The 20,432-nt window shown below is 45.7% G+C and overlaps 1 protein-coding gene across 4 annotated transcripts in view; it reads right to left on the bottom strand.

Annotated features, from left to right (window-relative positions):
• Positions 1–1,075: 1,075 nt before the first annotated feature.
• Positions 1,076–20,432, bottom strand: part of SLC4A5 (solute carrier family 4 member 5) — a 132,766-nt gene continuing 113,409 nt past the window's right edge. For 2 of the 4 annotated variants that reach the window (XM_057557981.1, XM_028168253.2), the window contains exons 20-26: positions 19,853–20,031; positions 18,499–18,571; positions 9,668–9,736; positions 9,014–9,187; positions 6,588–6,737; positions 3,644–3,711; positions 1,076–1,691 (exon numbers count right to left, since the gene is read on the bottom strand). In XM_057557981.1, the coding sequence (XP_057413964.1) occupies positions 1,526–1,691; positions 3,644–3,711; positions 6,588–6,737; positions 9,014–9,187; positions 9,668–9,736; positions 18,499–18,571; positions 19,853–20,031 (879 nt within the window). In that variant the 3' untranslated portion in view covers positions 1,076–1,525. Of the gene's footprint in view, positions 1,692–3,643; positions 3,712–4,800; positions 4,886–6,587; positions 6,738–9,013; positions 9,188–9,667; positions 9,737–18,498; positions 18,572–19,852; positions 20,032–20,432 lie in introns of all 4 variants that reach the window. The other 2 variants (XM_057557982.1, XM_057557983.1) reach the window with 2 other exon arrangements.

The raw sequence follows: 20,432 nt of genomic DNA, 5'->3' as shown, positions 1-20,432 counted from the left end.
GTTTTTAAAACTGAAATGTTAAGGGTAGATTGTTAGCTCTCCCAGAATTGGTGCAGATGAAGACAAAGAATTTATACTTAAACTCAGGCAATGGTTCTGGATTAGTGAGCAGCTAAGTAATTCTGCTGCCCTCAGTAGAAGTGGTGGAGGTTTAGAGCTTTACCTCATGGCAGTATACTTGGAAGGGAGTTCTGAGATTTAATTTAATAAACACTGAGAGCTTTCTATGGACCAGGCACTGTGCTGGCTCTGGGGATTACAGAGGCAATTAACTGTCCCTGTACTCAAGGTGGTTAATGATCTAGTGTCATTTGTCTTTAAAAAATAGAAAGGGATAAAGAAAAAGCACCTGCATTTGTCATCTTGAGTAAATGTGGTAACCGTAACCAAAGTGATTTACTCAAGATTCAAATCCACAGTTTTTTTGGAGAAGGTAAATGTCAGATGCATTGTGGCTCTCAGGCACACAGTAGGTGGTAAATAAACACGGTTGGTGTTTGTTAAATGTGACTTGAAGATAAGAAGACTGATCTTAAGTTTCATGAGGAAAAGAGTTTGCTTCACTATTAACGGGTTTTAAATCTACCCAATTTGTTTCTAATTATTCCTTTAAAGTACTAGTCTGACTAGTATTACAGAGTTTTAACCTTCCAAAATTTCGCATTAGCCCTGCCTAATATGCAATATTCATGTGAATGCAAGTTTGACTTTGGGAATCAGGCCATTGAAAACTTGCAGGAAAGACCTACCCAAATGCATAATGAAATGTGATTCTGGGCTTGAAAAACCAGTGATACTAATTTAAAGGATCATTTTGTTGATTTGCCTTGTGATTTGAGATTTCATTTTAATAGGAACTATTTTGTTTTTAAAATATCCACTCAAACATGTTGGTTCTTTCATTACCAGACTTTTAGAAATAGCTTTCAATCTGGAAAAGCCCCAGTCACACTTCTGTGCTGGAACAAGGCTCATAATGCAGATAGTTCAAACTTGTCATGTGACCCTTAGAAAACTGAATTGAATGGAGAGGTAAGAGGTCCTTTTTAGCATTTCTTAATATGCAAAATTGCAAAACAAATTTTCCAACCTTGGTCTCTTAAAGTATGAGTATTTTAAGTTGTTTTAAGACCATCTAGATAATTTAAAATCTCAGCTTTAAAAAAAAAAAATCTTAACTGATATTCGTTTTAAATAAAAATTAACTAGTGCCCCTTTATCTTAGCTACAGTTTTGAGAGAAAGCATTTTTTCATTTCAAAAGAAATGTTATAATTTCTATGCTGGACTGCATTTTAAAATAAGGTGTAACATTTAGCTTTAGTTATTTTCATAACTACAGAGGGAAGTAGAGGGCTTTGCACATAAGTAGTACTTTTCATCAGCAGCTCTCCAGTTTTCTATCAAGCAGAATGACTCCCTCTGTTTGGTAAATAGGAAACAGGTTTGGAAAAGTGAAGGGTTTTGGCCCAGACCCTCACAGTGAAGACTAAACCAGGCCCTCACTCTGTGCCCCGTCCGTCCTCCTAGAGGGTGGTCTCGCTGTCAGCTTCTCTTCTGTATCTTTCCATGTCTGTGAAGTCACAGTCTGGCTCCATCTCTATCTTCACCTGGGGCACCATGAAGACTGGGCTCTGTGAGTAGCTGAAGGCAGGTGAAGCTGGACAGGAGATTTTGAAGTGCAGGGTGATGCTGAATGAGAAAAAGAAGAGGGAAGAATGATTTATCTAGGATTTGGTGTATTTTAATGCTATCCCCCAGAACAGGGTTCTAGTGCAAATAGTTCTGTCTTTTTGCTTTTGAACTCTTAACACATCACAGGAACTAGCAGTATCCTATCTGCTTGGCCTTCAGCTGTCACAATTACTGGTCTCACCCTTTTTCAACCTATTTTTCACATTGCTGCCAAAGTGAACTTTTTGGATCATGAACCTGACTGTGGTTCCCCACTGTTCAAAGGAGAGAATTCAAGCTCCTTAGCCTGGCGAGACAAGAGCCTTCTCTGCTCAAACTTCTGCCTGCTTGCTGTTTGCCCCGTCCATCCTGAGTTCTTTGCCCTGTGTCTGTGTGGTATTTCAGGACTTTTCTCAATACCTGCAGTGCCTTCTTTTCTCTCTTTTTTCTTTTACTCTGTACATCTGGAAGACTCCTATTTATTGTTCCCAGATTCTCTGGGTAAGGCAGATTTCTCCCTTAGATGCCTGTCCTTTCTCTTATGTGTGCTCTGTTCTTGGCATGTGGTACACATGCCTCTCTTTCTATATTCCCAGAGGTTAAGCATCATGCCTGGTAGATCATGGATGCTTAATCTTTGTTAAACTAGATCATGTTGCTGAGTTTTTTCCTCACTGAAATGGAATCCTGCTATTTAGTTGTCTTTACTTCTATGTACTTTCATAGATTCAGTAAAACACCAGCATAGTTGGGAGGTGCCATCACTAGTTATGAAATTTTCTGCATTTCTGACCTTGTCCCCTGCTTTGTGTACTTTGACAGGTTTTCGGAAATGTCCTATCCTGGTCCAAATTCTCTCTCCATTAACTGAAATTAGAGCAATTAGAGATTTAATTTTGTGTAGGCTACCTTAAAATGAAAATAAGACAGACAGTGCGTTTCTCTTAACACATTTATTTATAAAGATCTGTGGCATTAAGGGCATAGGAGCCCTGACTGGGGAGGTGGGATGAGAAGGCAGGCAGAGATGTCATTTGGACATGCGACACAGTAGTCTTGGGCCTGCTGCTTAGGGAGGCTTATACTGGTGATAAATCTCTTCTCATCATGGCAATGTGATAACAGCTTTGACATATAACTCAGAAGATCCTATACATGTTTCCTAAAATCTCTCAGGTGAGTCCCATCTCCATCTGGAGCCAGCTACCTCTAGTCTTGGGGTAGCCCGTGCTTTTACTGTCAGATGTAGCACAGTGACTCTTGTCCAGCTTAGGGCACACTAGGAGTGGGACTGCCCCTACCATCTTCCCTAGTAATGACTGAGGCAGACTTTCTTGCCTCTGAATTCCTCTTTTCTGTTTTTGATCCCCCCTTGTTTTCAGTCATCAAGTAGTCCCACCTTTTTTGAGGGTGGCTTCTCATTAAGAACAGCAAGGAATCACATGGTTGGCATGGGAGTTCCTGGAACCTGGGCCTTGAATCCTTTCTTGACTGTTTTTATCTCCACTTGATCATTGATATTTAGTTAGCTTTCCTCGATACCCTTTCTGACCTTTGCATATTAACCATGCTGTTATTTTACTCCACAGAGTATTAGAGTGCTTGGTGTTTTGATCCTTAGAGTTCGTTTATCCTGGCTTTTAATAATATATACTTAAATCACGTCTAGTTTCTGGTTTTTTTTTCAATATTTACTTTCAATTTTCATTTTACTTAACATTTTGTAATAATTTCCTTTTCTAAAGTTCAGTACCTTTGTGTGTTGTAATCATATTATGTCAATAAGAGGACAGATTTGTTACTTGACACTCAGTAATCAGGTCTGTGCCTTTGTGTCCTGTGGTGGACCAGCAAATGCCTTTTACTGAGACGCTGGGTAGCCCGGGAAATCCTAGTCCCTCCGCTTTCAAAGCCATTGCTTACTTAGGCTCTTATCTAACACTCAGAGAGTCTTATCTCATGGCTGTTACCTTCGGTCGAGTTCTGAATCACTGAAGGAAGAATCAGAGTGAGTAACTCCAACTGGAAGATCTTTGTCCTGGCAGGAAAATTAAAGTGTCAGATGTGGAGCAGGTTTGAGAACTATTCTGGAGAATACCCTCTTTCTCCAGTGCTTCCCTCACCCATTTCTTCTCCTTTCTATTCTCTAACCCCGTGGCCAGTACTACACAAGAGGAATACAGGGGCCTCACAGAGATAGGTGGCTTCTGGTTCAGTTATTCCTTCACCCAGAGATGAGTGGGAGGCATGGCGAGGGCCAGGGAAGAATGAAGAAAGGTGATGGAGGTATACACATGAGAAGGGGGAAGGGCATGAGAAATTCAAAAGGAAGACGTACTTCTGGAAGAGAATGTAATGGGAAGCCCTTCCTTGAAGGGCCCTTGTGGGGGCTGGCAGGATCCCCAGTATGGGCCTTTGGGGAAAGCGGCAAGCCCTTAGGAGCACCAGGGTCAGGACGCATGTTGGCATCTTTCAGACTACTCCCAGGATAGACTGTGTTGTGTTGATGATAAGACTATCCACTAATAGGAAGCTGAGGCTGGAAGCGGGGTAAAGGCAGCAATAAAATCCCCCAAGATCTTCATAAGCCGCATCTGATCCTTCCCAGGCAAGTTCCCTTTCAACATGTGGAAGGTGCTTGTGATTCATACAGAATCACAGACCAACCACTAGGACCTTGACTAATTTATAATCCCAGTGTGATGCTACTTGTTTTCCTAAAGGGGACAACTCAGCTTGGCTTTGAGCTCTCAATCACTTCAACAACCACTGGCAAACGTGAGAGGCTCAGCAGGTCGTGTTTGGATCAACGCAGTCTGAAACAATGCAAGAGGGGGCAAGGCGGTGCCACAGGCATCTGAGGGCACTAGGGGTGAGGAAGGAAAGAGAGGGTTTGCCTAAACTAATGAAGATAGATCGATCACTGAAGTCTACATGGTTTGATTTGGGGCTTCCATATGGTTGGAGTTCCAGTTCTTGTAGCCCAGTTCTTTTTGAACTCTGCCTAGCACAGGAGTCCTTTAGTATCTAAGACCAATAGATCTGAGTTAGAGATGAAAGTTCCTTGAGGAAGAGGTGGAAGATTAGTAGTAAGTAGGAAGGGAGAGACACCATGTGTTTTACTTACTGGCAACGCAGTGGATACCGTTTTTGGGATCTGATTGGACACTTTCCATGGGAATCTTTATAACTGAGGGAGGAGGGAACTGGGGCTGGAGAGAAACAGTGGGAAAAGCTGATAAATACCACCAATACAACAGTGTTGGCTTTCTTGCCAAGATGGAAAATACATGCGTCCACAGTGTGCACACCACCATCCTCTTCATATCCAGACTAGACAGTGGGTGCTGCAAGTACCCTGGGGCCCACTGAGGACACTAGAAAGGACAGAACTCTTGCAGGAATGTTACTCATCAGAACAGTTTCAACTGTCTTGGTAACCAGTCACTTGGGAGTGAACCTCACACAGTAGCTGAAGACGTGTATAAAATGAATTTATGTAAATTGAATCCCGTTTTTCCATTGAATATATCATATAAACCAGAGATGCTTTTTCCCACCCCTGAAATAGTTCCTGGCATGTGGTAGCCACTCAAATATTTATTGAATGAATCAGTGAAAGAATAATACTTGTCTTTAAAAGGCACTTAGACTCTCAGTTTCTTTGTTCTCAGAACCTAACTTTGCAAATCGTCTAAATCATCAACAAGGGGGAGTTCCCTGGTGGCCTAATGGTTAGGATTCTGGGCTTTCACTGCTGTGGCCCGGGTTCAATTCCCTGGTCAGGGAACTGAGATCCTGCAAGCTGTGCAGCATGTCCAAAAGAAAATCATCAATGAAAAACATGTGAATGGGGATTATGGGCCTCTTAACGTTCTGGGAAGAGGACAGTAATTAAGGACCAGGGGAATTTTGGCCTATCACTACCATCAGAAGATGGTTTAGTCGTCACCAATCAGTCAGCAAGGGCTTGCCTATAAGCAGCTTTGATCTGCAAAAGGCAAGATTGCTAGGAGAACAGTTCACAGTGGAGGCAGGGATGTGGGTTTGGCTCAAATTGGGAGAATGGGAGCCAGGCATGGTGTTAGGAAGGACATGGGCAGCTTAGTATGTTGGAAATGATCAGATTCAAAGTCGGAATGGTTTTCTTAGTTCCCTCCTAGACATTTAGCCTATACATCCATCTTGGGTGAGTCACTTCCCTTTTGGGGGACAGTTTCGCCATCTGTAATGAACACTTGAACTAGACAATCTTTTTCACTACATTTTGTGATTTACTATAAGTTCTGGACCGGCTTCTTGTCTGTTGACTCCCTGAGTGTTTTGGGGTGAGATGGGGAGGAAGCATGGGAGAAGAGAGGGGCAGATGGGGCAACTGAGACTGAGTGGTCCCAGGCATCTGGGGAATGTAGTCACCCTCCTTTCAGGAGGCCACGTGCGTCTTCCCCCACCTCTCTGCCCAGGACCCTACGGACAGGCCCAAGCAAGGCTTGTCACCAGTCCTCCCACTTGCCCAGGAGTCCAGTCTACTAATGAGTCCCTATTAGACCCCTCCCCCTGGGCCTGCTCTGTTCTTTGGAGGTCAGTCCTCATAACCTCCTCCATGATGGAGCCGAGTCTTCTGCCCTGTCCCCTCAGGGACCTACACTGCTGTTGTAATGGCCCCAAGAGCCCACAGGAATGGGGGAAAATAGGCATGGCCAACTGACTTTTCCCTGGATGAGAGGGCTCATTCACTCTGGCCTACCCTGAGGGTATTCACATGAATAGACATGATCTCAGCACACCAGACTGACACTGGGCCCAGGCAATCGCTCCTGGCTACCTGAGAAGCCACCCCACCCTGGCCATGGCAGAGGTGGAGGGAGGGTCTCTTGATCCCTCCCATCAGCCCAGGCCTCACATCCTCCCCACCTCCTCGTCACTGTGCTCATGGGCCCCTTTCCTTTTCTTCTTATCTGCCTCCTTTTTCTCCTTCTCTGGAAGGATGTTGTCAATCCAGGCCAAATCATGCTGGGAGAAGATGAGGTCCAGAAGCCTTCGAACGATGATGAGGCCCAGGATCTGTGGTGAGAGTTCAGAGAAAACCATGGGCTCAAGGCCCCAAACTCGGGCACAATTTTTTTTCTCCCTCAGTCAGCTATGTTCAGAGACTTTTTCTGGTATCTTTGGAACATTCTCAAAGCTCCCCCAAACCATTGTTCACCTCCCACCCATCTTGGTTCCTCTCGTCCAGCCTCTCCTCAGTTGAGTGGCAATGCCTACCTGTGACCCAGAGGCACAGAGCCTGTGACAGCTGAGGTGGGGAGCCAGATGGGGACCATGGGTGGAGAACTACAGTTATTCTTTAAATTAGTGGTTCTCAGACTTGAGCTTAGATCAAAGCACCTGGCAGGCTGTTAATACCCACACTGCTAGGTGCTGGGTGAGTTTCTGACTCAGAAGGTCTGGGGTGGGGCCTGAGATTTGCATCTCTAACAAGATTGCCAGGAGATGTTGATGCCGCTGATTCAGGGATTACACTTTGAGACCAACTGTCCCCATGCTCCCATTTCTGAGAGCTGCCAATCTCTCTGCTAACAAACTGAATAAAGTATACTGGCATATCTAGAATTTTTAAAGGAAAGTCTAGAAAGTTTGGCTCTGTTCAGGATAAACAAAGGCAAAACATGTGCTCTTTGGAGAAGATTAAACACTTGACCTTTTAATAAATGCAATGGGTCCAAGTAGCTAGTTATGAATATTGTCCTTTCACCACCAAGAACTAGCCATTAGATGAGGTCAGGGAGAAAACCAGCCAGCCAGATTTAACACTGGGTCCTCACTGACCCTGTGTCTTGGGAGCAAGCAGAGCTCGGGAGTTGGTCAGACCTGGTTTTTAAAATTCCTGGCTCTGAAAACAGAGCATCGTTGCTAGGGGCAAGGGTAGGAAGAAGGGCTGTCTACATAGGGACAACACAGAATTTTAGAGGTGATGGAACTGCTCTGTATCATGACTATGGTGGTGGAATCGCTACTCTGTTTTGTCAAAACTCATAGAATGGCAGAGTCAATTTTACTGCATGTAAATTAAAAAGTATCAATATGGGGGAAGGTGTGAATCTTGGCTCTGCTCCTTCCTGGTTTTGTGACTTGAGTCACTCACACGTGCTCTCTGAGCCTCAGTTTTCCAGTCTATAAAATGGTAGTTCTTTACCGAAGGTATGGACTAAATGAAATAGCACTCAGTACATGCCAATTGTGACGACGATCCTTTCCCCTCCTCACCTCTGAAACCCATGAAGGCACTGTTGGGGAGGATCCATTTCACTTTCCCTGGAGTGGTGGTTTTCAACCTTGGCTGCACATTTATGCTTACCTGTAGACTTACTATAAATACCAATGCCTGGGTTTCTCTAAGAGATTCTGACTTAATTGATTTGGGCTGAGGCCTGGGCGCATGTGCGTTTAAAAAGCTCCCAAGTGACTCTTATGAGCAGCCAGGGTCAAGAATCACTGACTCAGAACCCTGCCAGGATATTTCAAATCCTACTCTGTGTCCTCACTTTGGTCCCTAATCCAGCCCTGCAGGCTTTAGGGCCCACCTAGGGCTTCCCCCAAGCATTAGCCCACAGTCCCCCCTCCCATTCCCCATGCCCCAGCAGGGACAGAGGCCACTGCCCTCCATGGGCGATCTAGGTGCCAGATGCAACATGTTGTTGGCTTTTCTTCTTTTCACTTTTAATTTTGGAATAATTTCAAACTTACACAATTTCAAGAATAGTCAAAGAATGCTCACATACTTTCCCCAGCTTCTCCAAACAATGACATGTTAATGACATTGGACTTTGAAGTTCTAAATCTCTATTTCTAGCTCTCCCCATCCCATCCCCCCATTTATCTTTTCAAATTCAGTTATATTGAAGGGTGAAGAATTATATTTAGTGTAGATCTACTTCTGCACTTGGTTGGAATTTTGGCAGTGGGGAACTCAGTCTCCTTGTTGAATTTGCCCAGCTTCTCCATCGCACCCCAGAGTTGGGGAAGTTGGTTGGCTTTTGCATTCTCACTGAGCCGCCCTGACCTGAGCTGGGTGGAGGCGGGCGTGTGGGCTGTCACTACAGCATCCACCCACCTCATACAGCTTCCCTCCCCCTCTCTCCTCTCCATTCCACCACACACACCCCGCACCCCAGCTCTACTTGGCCTGGAGTCACAACCCGAATCTTCATCAGTGCCTGCCTTTGTGACCCCGAGAGAATCAGGCCACTGTGGAGGAGAAGGCTAGGGTGGGTCTCCCCCTGGACACCTTCCCCGGCTGAATCTGCTGAACACGACGGGGAAGCCTGCGCTCATCTTACCATGACTGGGAAGATGATGGCGGCCATCGTAGACTTGAGGATCCAGAGCACAGCCAAGCACAGTATCTGCACCAGGGTGAAGAGGTGGATCCGGCGCAGGGGCACGTGCCGCAGGAAGGCATGGTCCGGCTGGTGCTTGGCCGGCATCAGGAAGAGTTTGCAGCGATCCCAGAACTGGTGAGGACAGAGGAAGGCTCAGCCAGGCCATGGGGACCCTGGTGGCCCTGCTGGGGGCTTGGGTCTGGTGAAATGGGTGCTGCAGTGGGGTCTCATAGAGGGGAGCCCCTGGTCAGGCCTTAAGGATGCAAAGGAAGGGGACTGGAGGTCTAGGAGGATGTACAGTGAGATCTTATGCTGGGGGAGTGCTGAGCCCTTGGTGAGGGCTACAGCCCTGGCACTGGCCCCAGTAAACACTGCCCACACTCAAGGAAAATGCAACTTAACAGCAACACAAGCTATCCAAGACGTCTGGTGTATCATGGTAAATAAAGAACAAAACAAAACAAAATGTTTTCTTCTGTGCAGATTGCCTTAGAGAAGAGAGAGGTGTAGTGAAATGCTCATAGGAGTCAGCTCGATCTGGGTGTTGAATTCTGGGCCTCAGTTTCCTCATCTGTAAAATGAGGATTAGAGGACCTAAGGGGAGAGCCTTACCTGGATGCCATTCAGGGAGGCCACACCCATGTAGAGGAAGACTCCATACAGCACTGGCAAAGGGATGTACTGAAATGAGAGAGGGAAGCAGAGCTCTGGACTGGCCTCCGCCCAAGGCAGGCTATTGGCCACCCTGTTCAGGATGACCGTGTCTGCTGAGCCACAGAAGCAGCCTGGTCAGCCTCGGCTTTCTCCAAGTGGTGAAAGAGCTGGATGTTTGGAGGAATGAAGTGTCTGCTAGCAGATCTGGAGCCAGAGTGTCACTGGGGAAGGAGATGGTCTCTGGGGCTCTCCTGCCCTCTTCTCTAGCCCAGTGGACAGTTGCTCTCCCAGCCTGGTCCCCCCACCCCCACCCCCTTTAGGCCCTGCAGAAGCCATGTGGTCTGGCTGAAGATATACCTTCTGGAACACGGCAAATCTCCACAGACTGCTCATTCCTGCCAGCCCCTTCCCACCTCCAGTGGCAGCTAAGGCCCCCCCCCCCACCAAACTGCATTGCTCAGCTTGCAGGGGGCTGGGGACCTTTGATGAGCTGACCTACTAATGAGTGGGGAGTACCAGCTGATGAACAAAGCTCGTGCATCATATACGATCAGGTAAAAAAGAATCAACACAGGTGTATGAAGTAACCCCTACTGGCTGACAACCAACTGCTGATGGTTTGGTGGGTGTCTCTCCTTCCCACCATGCTCACAGGTAGTTTGTTGGCTTTTTCAAAAGTTGGGTCATGTCACTCATACTGTTCTACAATCATCATTGTGACTCTTTAGAAGACTTTTGAGGTATGTCCCTCCAAGCTGAGTCTTTGTTTCTTTCATCCTTCCCTTTACCTGCACCCGTGGCTCACCACTGCGAGCAAGGCTGCTCTGCTCGCTCCCAGGGCTGCTGTGCTGAGCACTTGCGAGAACACAAAGTACTGTATCCAACTTTCAGAAGCCGTTTAAGAATGTTGGCAAATCGAAACAAATCGATAACCTCTCGTTTAAAATAAATTAGGCTGTGTTCATTTTTTAAACACAAAGCATGATTTGGACCCATATGCTATAAACCTTAAACTACAACACTTGAATTTAAAGAAAGGAAATCTGGGCCCATTGCATCATTCCATTTGTACATGGCTTATGAAGTTTTTGCCTAATTATGAAATAAGGTAAAAATTTCAACACATCAACAGACTATTGTTTTAATAAGATATATATGTATATACAAAATGGAATATTATTCTATTACACAGCCATAAAAAATGAAATATTGCCATTTGCAGCAACATGGATGGACCTAGAGAATATCATACTAAGTCAGACAGAGAAAGACAAATATTTTATGATATCACATATGTGGAATCTAAAAAATCATACAAATGAATCTTTACACAAAATAGAAACAGGGACTTCCCTGGTGGTGCAGTGGTTAAGACTCCACGCTCCCAATGCAGGGGGCCCAGGGTTTGATCCCTGGTCAGGGAACTAGATCCTGCATGCATGCTGCAACTAAGAGTTCACAAGCCACAACTAAGGAGCTGGTGAGCCGCAACTAAGGAGCCTGTGAGCTGCAACTAAAGAGCACACCTGGGACTTCCCTGGTGGCGCAGTGGTTAAGAAGCCGTCTGTCAATGCAGGGGACATGTTTGAGCCCTGGGCCTGGAAGATCCCCACATGCCACGGAGCAACTAAGCCCATATGCCACAACTACTGAGACTGTGGCCTAGAGCTTGTGAGCCACAACTACTGAAGCCCACAAGCCTAGAGCCCATGCTCCACAACAAGAGAAGCCACCACAATGAGAAGCCCGTGCACTGCAACAAAGAGTAGCCCTTGCTCGCCACAACTAGAGAAAGCCCGCGCACAGCAATGAAGAGCCAATGCAGCCATAAATAAATTTATTTTTAAAAATTCATATTAAAAAAATTAAAGATCATGCCTGCTGCGACTAAGACCCGGTGCAACCAAATAAATAAGTAAATAAATAAATCTACTTTTAAAAAAGCAAAACAAAACAGAAACAGACTCACAAAGAAAATAAACTTATGGTTACCAAAGGAGAGAGGGAGGGGGAGGAATAAGTTAAGGAATATGGGATTAACAGATACACGCTACTATATATACAATAAACAACAAGGATTTACAGTATAACACAGGGAACAATATTCGATATCTTGTAATAACCTATAATGGGAAAATAATTTTAAAAAAATCTGTACTAATCAGCCTCAAAGTGTGGGAGCAATTAACAGAGAAATAAAATCTTAAATAAAAGACTAAGCTATAGGGGCTTCCCTGGTGGGGCAGGGGTTAAGAATCCGCCTGCCAATGCAGGGGACACGGGTTTGAGCCCTGGTCCGGGAAGATCCTACATGCCGCAGAGCAACTGAGCCCCTGCGCCACAACTACTGAGCCTGCGCTCTAGAGCTCACGAGCCACAACTACTGAAGCCTGCTCACTGCAACAAAGAGTAGCCCCTGCTTGCCACAACTAGAGAAAGCCCACACGCAGCAACGAAGACCCAATGCAGCCAAAAATGAATGAATTAATTAATAAAAAAAAAAGACCAAGCTATAATCTGTAACAACACAAATTTAAGATGGCTTAAAACTTCCCTTTCAGGGCTTCCCTGGTGGTGCAGTGGTTGAGAATCTGCCTGCCAATGCAGGGGACACGGGTTTGAGCCCTGGTCTGGGAAGATCCCACATGCCGTGGAGCAACTGGGCCCGTGAGCCACAGCTACTGAGCCTGCGCGTCTGGAGCCTGTGCTCCGCAACAAGAGAGGCCGCGATAGTGAGAGGCCCGCGCACCGTGATGAAGAGTGGCCCCCGCTCACCGCAACTAGAGAAAGCCCTCGCACAGAAACGAAGACCCAACACAGCCAAAAATAAATTTTAAAAAACAAAAAAAAAACAAAAAAAACAAACTTTCCTTTCACCCTAATGAGTGTGAAAACCACATCAAACTGAGTTGTCTTGGTTTATAGTTACCAGTGACTGATTATCAAGTCACCTCATTATCAAGCCTAGGAAATTGTCTCCAGTCTTGTCATTTGCAGGCTGAAGCAGCTTTCTCAGAAAATCCCAATGGCCCATGACATCACAAGTGATAGTGCTGTGATCTAGAATTCTAGATTAATCGGTGCAAATCTTTCTTGGATCTCCAGGGAAAGGCCCTTTTCAAATATTAGTGACACAGTCAAGTGGCAAAAAGGTGCCTCTGGTGTCAGCTTTATACCACCTGCTAAAGCAATGAACAAGGATCACAGCCCTATAAACATAAGGACATCACAGCCTTCCCATATAAATTGAGGCTGAGATCATGAGAACAACATGGGGACCAGAGGGGGCATTCCACATGGTCAGGAGTTCCTCTGAGGCAGAACACAGTAATCCACAGTCTTAATGAGCTGTGGTGAGTTGCAAGCAAAAACGGAAACAAAACAAACAAAAAACGTTTGGGGCTTGGGATGAACTGAGAATCTGCAGAACTGAGTGTGTAAGCCATTTATGCTGCCCATCAGATACATGGTCACTTCATCCCTCAGTGCCCTCATTTGGCAAGATAACCAAATATTTGCAAATTGGTGATGGAAGGACTGAAGATTATTGTTAGGGGAAACACTGACCGAAGCTGCCCGCCCTGGCCAGGCAAGATAGTAGCCACTCGCATGAGTCATCTTACGACAGGAGGTCCTGGTAAGGAACGAGGAACTAATAAGCTACCACCAACAGGAAGAATTCGGGGAAGTTCAAAGGAGAGAGGAGACGCCAATCCTTATGTCCTACCAACCTCCCAGAATCCTCCCTGGAATCATCTTGGCTGAGCGACGCACGTGCCACCAAGAAGTTCCCTGAGTCAGAATGATTGACCAGAGACAACCCGGAAACTAACCCAATCGCCATAAAACCTGAGACTTTATGTGGCAGAGCAGTTCTCCTGGGTTCCCTTACCCTGCTGCTCTCTGCCCGGGCACCCCTTCCCAATAAAGTCTCTTGCTTTGTCAGCATGTGTATCTCCTCAGACAATTCATTTCCGTGTGTTAGACAAGAGCCCACTCTTGGGCCCTGGAAGGGGTCCGCCCTCCTGCAACATTATCACTGATCCTCTAATAAACATCACTGTATCTAATATCAGTCTAAACATCCATTGATACGGAGAGAGGTGATACGGAGAGAGGGGTGATTTTGTTCCTTGCTGCTCAAAGTGTGACCTTTGGACCAGCATGATTTGGTACCATTGGTGAGTTTGTTAAAAATGCAGAATTTGGGGGACTTCCCTGGTGGTCCAATGGTTAAGACTCCATGCTCCCAATGCAGGGGGCCCAGGTTTGATCCCTGGTCAGGGAACTAGATCCTGCGTGCTTCAACTAAAGATCCCGAGTGCCGCAACTAACACCTGGCACAGCCACATAAATAAATTAATGTTTTTTTTTAAAAATGCAAAATTTGGCGCCCCCCCCCAGACCTACTGAGTCAGTATCTTCATTTAACAAGATTCCCAGGTGATTTTTAATACACATTAAAATTTTTTTTTAACATTTTTATTGGAGTATAATTGCTTTACAATGGTGTGTTTGTTAGTTTCTGCTTTATAACAAAGTGAATCAGTTATACATATACATATATCCCCATGTCTCCTCCCTCTTTCGTCTCCCTCCCACCCTCCCTATCCCACCCTTCTCGCTGGTCACAAAGCACCGAGCTGATCTCCCGGTGCTATGCGACTGCTTCCCACTAGCTATCTATTTTACATTCTCTCACTTTGTCCCAGCTTACCCTTCCCCCTCCCCGTGTCCTCAAGTCCATTCTCTAGTAGGTCTACGTGTTTATTCCCATCTTGCCCCTGGGTTCTTCATGACCATTTTTTTCTTTTTTCTTTTTTTTTTAGATTCCATATATATGTGTTAGCATATGGTATTTGTTTTTCTCTTTCTCACTTACTTCACTCTGTATGACAGACTCTAGGTCCATCCACCTCACTACAAATAACTCAATTTCGTTTCTTTTTATGGCTGAGTAATATTCCATTGTATAAATGTGCCACATCTTCTTTATCCATTCATCTGTGGATGGATACTTAGGTTGCTTCCATGTCCTGGCTATTGTAAATAGAGCTGCAATGAACACTGTGGTACATGACTTTTTGAATTACAGTTTTCTCAGGGTATATGCCCAGTAGTGGGATTGCTGGGTCGTATGGTAGTTCTATTTTTAGTTTTTAAGGAACCTCCATACTGTTCTCCATAGTGGCTGTATCAATTTACATTCCCACCAACAGTGCAAGAGGATTCCCTTTTCTCCACACCCTCTCCAGCATTTATTGTTTGTAGATTTTTTGATGATGGCCGTTCTGACTGGTGTGAGATGATATCTCGTTGCAGTTTTGATTTGCATTTCTCTAATGATTAATGCTGTTGAGCATTCTTTCATGTGTTTGTTGGCAATCTGTATATCTTCTTTGGAGAAATGTCTATTTAGGTCTTCTGCCCATTTTTGGATTGGGTTGTTTGTTTTTTTGTTATTGAGCTGCATGAGCTGCTTGTAAATTTTGGAGATTAATCCTTTGTCAGTTGCTTCATTTGCAAGTATTTTCTTCCATTCTGAGGGTTGTCTTTTCGTCTTGTTTATGGTTTCCTTTGCTGTGCAAAAGCTTTTACGTTTCATTAGGTCCCATTTGTTTATTTGTGTTTTTATTTCCATTTCTCTAGGAGGTGGGTCAAAAAGGATCTTGCTGTGATTTATGTCATAGAGTGTTCTGCCTATGTTTTCCTCTAAGAGTTTGATAGTGTCTGGCCTTACATTTAGGTCTTTAATCCATTTGGAGTTTATTTTTGTTTATGGCGTTAGGGAGTGTTCTCATTTCATTCTTTTACATGTAGCTGTCCAGTTTTCCCAGCACCACTTATTGAAGAGGCTGTCTTTTCTCCATTGTATATTCTTGCCTTCTTTATCAAAGATAAGGTGACCATATGTGCGTGGGTTTATGTCTGGGCTTTCTATCCTGTTCCATTTATCTATATTTCTGTTTTTGTGCCAGTACCATACTGTCTTGATTACTGCAGCTTTGTAGTATGGTCTGAAGTCCGGGAGCCTGATTCCTCCAGCTCTGTTTTTCTTTCTCAATATTGCTTTGGCTATTTGGCGTCTTTTGTGTTTCCATACAAACTGTGAAATTTTTTTATTCTAGTTCTGAATACACATTAAAATTTGAGAAGCCCTGGAACAGAACTCTACTGGAGGAACTGGTACAAAAATAGGTGAAGTTAATAAGTGATACAGAAAAATTAATAAAAATAAACCACTAGTAACTAGGATCCAACTTGCACCCCCTGAATTTGTAGCATCAGGGGGACCTCTCTTCTGTTGGCTACATAAATAAGAATTAAAAATTTCAACTAAAGTATGGTCTTGGGTAGACAGCTCTCTAGTGTAAGTTCTCTATGAGTCTAGTACTTGGCTATGCTTAATTTGACAGAACTAGGCAACCTTACAGTTGCAAAAAGTTAAACAAGTTTTATGGAAAATTTTCTTAATTGGAAATAAATTCTGGGATTAAATCTAAGAATTCAGATCTGGATTAAGTTGTATTTTTCTTTAACTGGCTATACCAAATATCTCTCCTTTACCTAAAATCAATCTAATATTTAGTACTGGTGTCAGCTAGTCATAATGCTTTAATCACCTAACAGTTTTGAAAGCCTTGATATATACCTTGATACAATCAAATCAGAAATCTTTAATCTTATGATCAATAAAAATCTAGATGTCTTCCATGCTATAAAACTTATCAAATAGATTAGTGGTTAAATAAAATGATTATATATTTTTTTCCTCTCACTGTAAAAGAACATGAGCAGGCAAATTTTTCATATCCTTTTGTGATTGAATGCAAAGACAATATCAGAGCATTTGGAGCTATAATAAACCCCATAAAAACTTTTTCATGACAGTCAAAGCAATAATGAATATTTCCCCATATCTGGCATCTTATCCTATTTATAGAGCCCATTTAGGTTTTTTTTGGCTGTGCTGGGAGACTTACAGGATCTTAGTTCCTTGAGCAGGGATCGAACCCGGGCCACTGCAGTGAAAGTGCCAAGTCCTAACTAACCACTGGACTGCAATAATAATAATAATAATAATTTATTTATTAAAAAAAATTATTTATTTTTGGCTGCTTTGGGTCTTCGTTGCTGCAGGCGGGCTTTCTCTAGTTGCGGTGAGTGGGGGCTACTCCTCATCGCAGTGCTTGGGCATCTCATTGCTGTGGCTTCTCTTACTGTGGAGCAGGGGCTCTACGCACGCAGGCTTCAGTAGTTGTGGCACACGGGCTTAGTTGCTCCGTGGCATGTGGGATACTTCCCAGACCAGGGCTCGAACCCGTGTCCCCTGCATTGGCAGGTGGATTCTTAACCACTGCACCACCAGGGAAGCCCCTGCCATTTGTTTTTATGAGATGCATAAATTAATACAGAAATACAGTCTACAGCTTGGAAGTTACAACATTTGTGCCAAAAACTGCAGCAGGGGACTTCCCTGGTGGCGCAGTGGTTAAGACTCCGCGACATGATCTGTCAGTGGCCCTTTCCCTTAATGCCTTCAGAAGGCTTTCCTTTCTTGAATTAAGCTAAGTTGTAGTCACCCAATCTTTTGCAGCTATTTTTCCCTTTGAATATCTTTTTACAAGCTCATTCGCAGTAAGCTTGTAAAAAAACAAAGACTAAAGAACCATGATGTTAATTGATTTGTTTACAATGGAAAATATTTCTGGCTTGAGAACTGGTGCTGGGCACAACCAAACAGGTTTGAGGTTGGGTATTTTTTTAATGGATGTTTCCATTTTGCAGGAAACAGATTACATACAGGGGTGGGGGGCAGGCATTTCGTTTATTTAAAAGAGTATTTTAAACGGCCAGGGAATATCTACTTTTGCGGAGAGGCTGCCAAAGAACCATTGCGCCTTAACTACCCCCCACACCCCCGCCCCGGCAAATTCATATGTTAAAGTCTTAACCTCTAGTACCTCAGAATGTGACTGAATTTGGAGATAGGTCCTTTAAAGAGGTAATTAAGGTAAAATTAAGTCATATGGATGAAGCCTAATTCAATACGACTGGTTCTTATAAGAAGAGACACAGGACACATTACATAGGACACAGACGTGCACACATGAGGAAAGACCATGATCTACTTCTAGAACATAAATGTCTCCTGTTTAAGCCACCCAGCTAGTGGCCTTTTGTTATGGCACCCAGAGCAGACTAATACAACAGGTGAGTGGCTGGAATGGAAAGCCTTTCTGGGGTACCCATGCTCCAAATGTACACCCCATTGCTATCATCTCTTCCAGCTGATCTGGAAGGACATGAGCAAGAGGAGCTTCTAACAGTGTGGGAAAAAGTCACTTATGCGCCCAAGACATGCAAGACAGAGGAGCAGAAGACAGGCCCCAAGAATAATGACAGAAGCCTCCCTTCCCCCCCTGCAAGTTTTAAACTTCAGGAAATGGGTGAGCAAGGAGGCCATAAACCACAACGTGGAAACACAACCAGCTTGAGAAGCTACTGATTTAAGCAAGGATGGAAATTGGCAGATATGTCTGTGGGAAGGGTCCTTCAGAAAGGTGAGGGTGGACCCTGGGAGGGGTGGGGAAGAGCAGTGAGGATGGCCTGGTGCTGATAATAAAGGATGCAACATTACAGAAAACAGTAATAATGATGAAACATGTCTGGCCTAATAGGATCCTGCCTTTTTAGGGGCCTTGTAGGGAGGCTGTTCCCCCCTCTGAGGCATCGGATCAGTGCCTTCTCAGGTGGACAGGGCCCTAGCAGAGGGTGCAGAGCCTCACCTGCAGGATGGGAGCCAGGAAGACAGAGATCCCTGTCAGGATGAAGACAATGGTGCCGGTCACTCTCTGTTCCCTGGCAGAAAAGAACACATGGTCAGGGTGGATTGGGAGATGCTCCATGACCATTCCAGCCCTCTGTGGGCACTTGAAGGTTGTGTCTGAGGCTCTGGACTCTGCCTTGCTGCCCCATTCCAGAGAGCAAACCAGTGACCTGAGGACCAGCTGCCCGGCACATGGGAAGAGAGGGAATCCAACTGAGGTGAGGGCATTTGTAGGGGTGTTCAGGAGGTTATCCAGTGCAGTGGCTAACAGGGGGTGCTTGAGCCAGACCAACTTGGGTTGAATCCTGGCTCTGACGCTTACTAGCTGTGTGGCATCAGGCAAGGCCCTAAATGTCTTCAGCATTAGTAGAACGTAACTAATGGCATGCACCTCAGGGGCTGTTGTGAGGATGAAGTGGGATATGAAGTGCTTATTATCTCTGCCCTTTGATTATAATAAGATCCCATGCTTGTGGGGCATGACTGATGAGGATTTAGGGGAAGGGGGTCTGGCTGCTGGCAGAGCAGGTGTCAGGGGCTGAAGGGCAGGTATGTTTTCTGGAGTGCTCAGACCCAGGCACAAGTCCAGGGGAAGCCTGGGGCTCTGGGGCAGATTGCTCAGGCCCAGCCATCTGGGGCTCAGGGGTTGGGGAGGGGACCCTGCGCTGACCATAGGAACCTTGCTCAGGGCCGCCTGGGCAGCCCAGGAATTCCGAGGTAGTGAGGAGAAGCTCTTAGGACAGCCGTGTATGAGAATGCCAGGGTCTGATGTGGGCTCACCCCAGAGGTCCTAAGGGGTGGAAGATGCGCTTCCCTGCCTGAAACATTCGCATGAGAGGAGGGGCGAGTGAAGGAACGGAAGTGACAGGCCATGGGCCACAGCCCAGGGGGTGGGAGTGGTCCTGGAAAGGCTTTCTGGAGGAATGGAGATTGAGCAGGACCCGAACCCTGCTTTGGGGGATTTGGGGGACGGCATGGCTAGGGAGTCTTGAAGAGGAGACAAAGAGTCAGGTCAGAAGGGGCTCTGTGGGAACCCCTGAGCAGCTATACAGGTGAGAGGTGAGAGCATGTGTAGGGCCTGGGGTGTACTGACTGGAATCTATTAAGAAAAAAGCACCGCTTAAAACTGACTTTTCGTCTCCCTCTTCCCTCCCTTCAGGGCTATCACTCCTATCCCTGTGGTTCCTGGGTTGTTAGAGAAGGGGCCCTATTCACCCAAACGCCTTGATGGTAAGAAAAACCTGCTTCCTCCCTACTGCCCCCAATCTGCCCCCTCCTGCCCAGGTGGTCCTCGGGCCCTGACCCCCACCTACCTGACCCCCAGGAACTGCGGCTGCTCCCCAGGGGCGCTGGTCTCCGTCTCCATCCTGAGGCTGTCGATGTGGGCAATGGAGATGACCGTGGCAGCCACGTACCAGGGCAGCCCCATGAAGGAGCAGAGAGCCATGAGGATGCCCACCCAGAACAGGTCCAGATGGTAGCCAGCGGCCTTCTGCAGGGGCAGCGGGAGGAGGACGCTGTCTAGCGAGCCTGTTCCCAACCACCTGTTGGGGTGGGGTGGGGGAGACAGAACTCTCCCAAGGCAGCCATTTTGTGGAACACGCTTTGAGGGCTCCCCGGGGGCTTCTATACAGTACTCTGAGAGGACTGCCACCCTAAGGTGACCAGGCCTCAACAACCCCAGGGTTTGGTGAACCAGGGAACTGATGCAGGTAAGGGAGGAGAGGGGTGTTCAGGCTTGGAGAGGCCCTGGGTTTGGGTCCTTGGGAAGAAGGTCTCCTACCCAGCAGCCCAATATCTCTATAATTCCCTAATGAGGGGTCCCAGGTGGGGCAGGCCTAGACCAAGCCTAGAGTGATCCAGATTGGGATGGGGGAGACAGTAGTCTGAGTC

Source organism: Balaenoptera acutorostrata, chromosome 12 (genome assembly GCF_949987535.1).
Source record: "Balaenoptera acutorostrata chromosome 12, mBalAcu1.1, whole genome shotgun sequence".
NCBI lineage: Eukaryota > Metazoa > Chordata > Mammalia > Artiodactyla > Balaenopteridae > Balaenoptera > Balaenoptera acutorostrata.
Note: the sequence above shows the minus strand (reverse complement) of the source record. Positions and strands in the feature narration are given on the sequence as shown.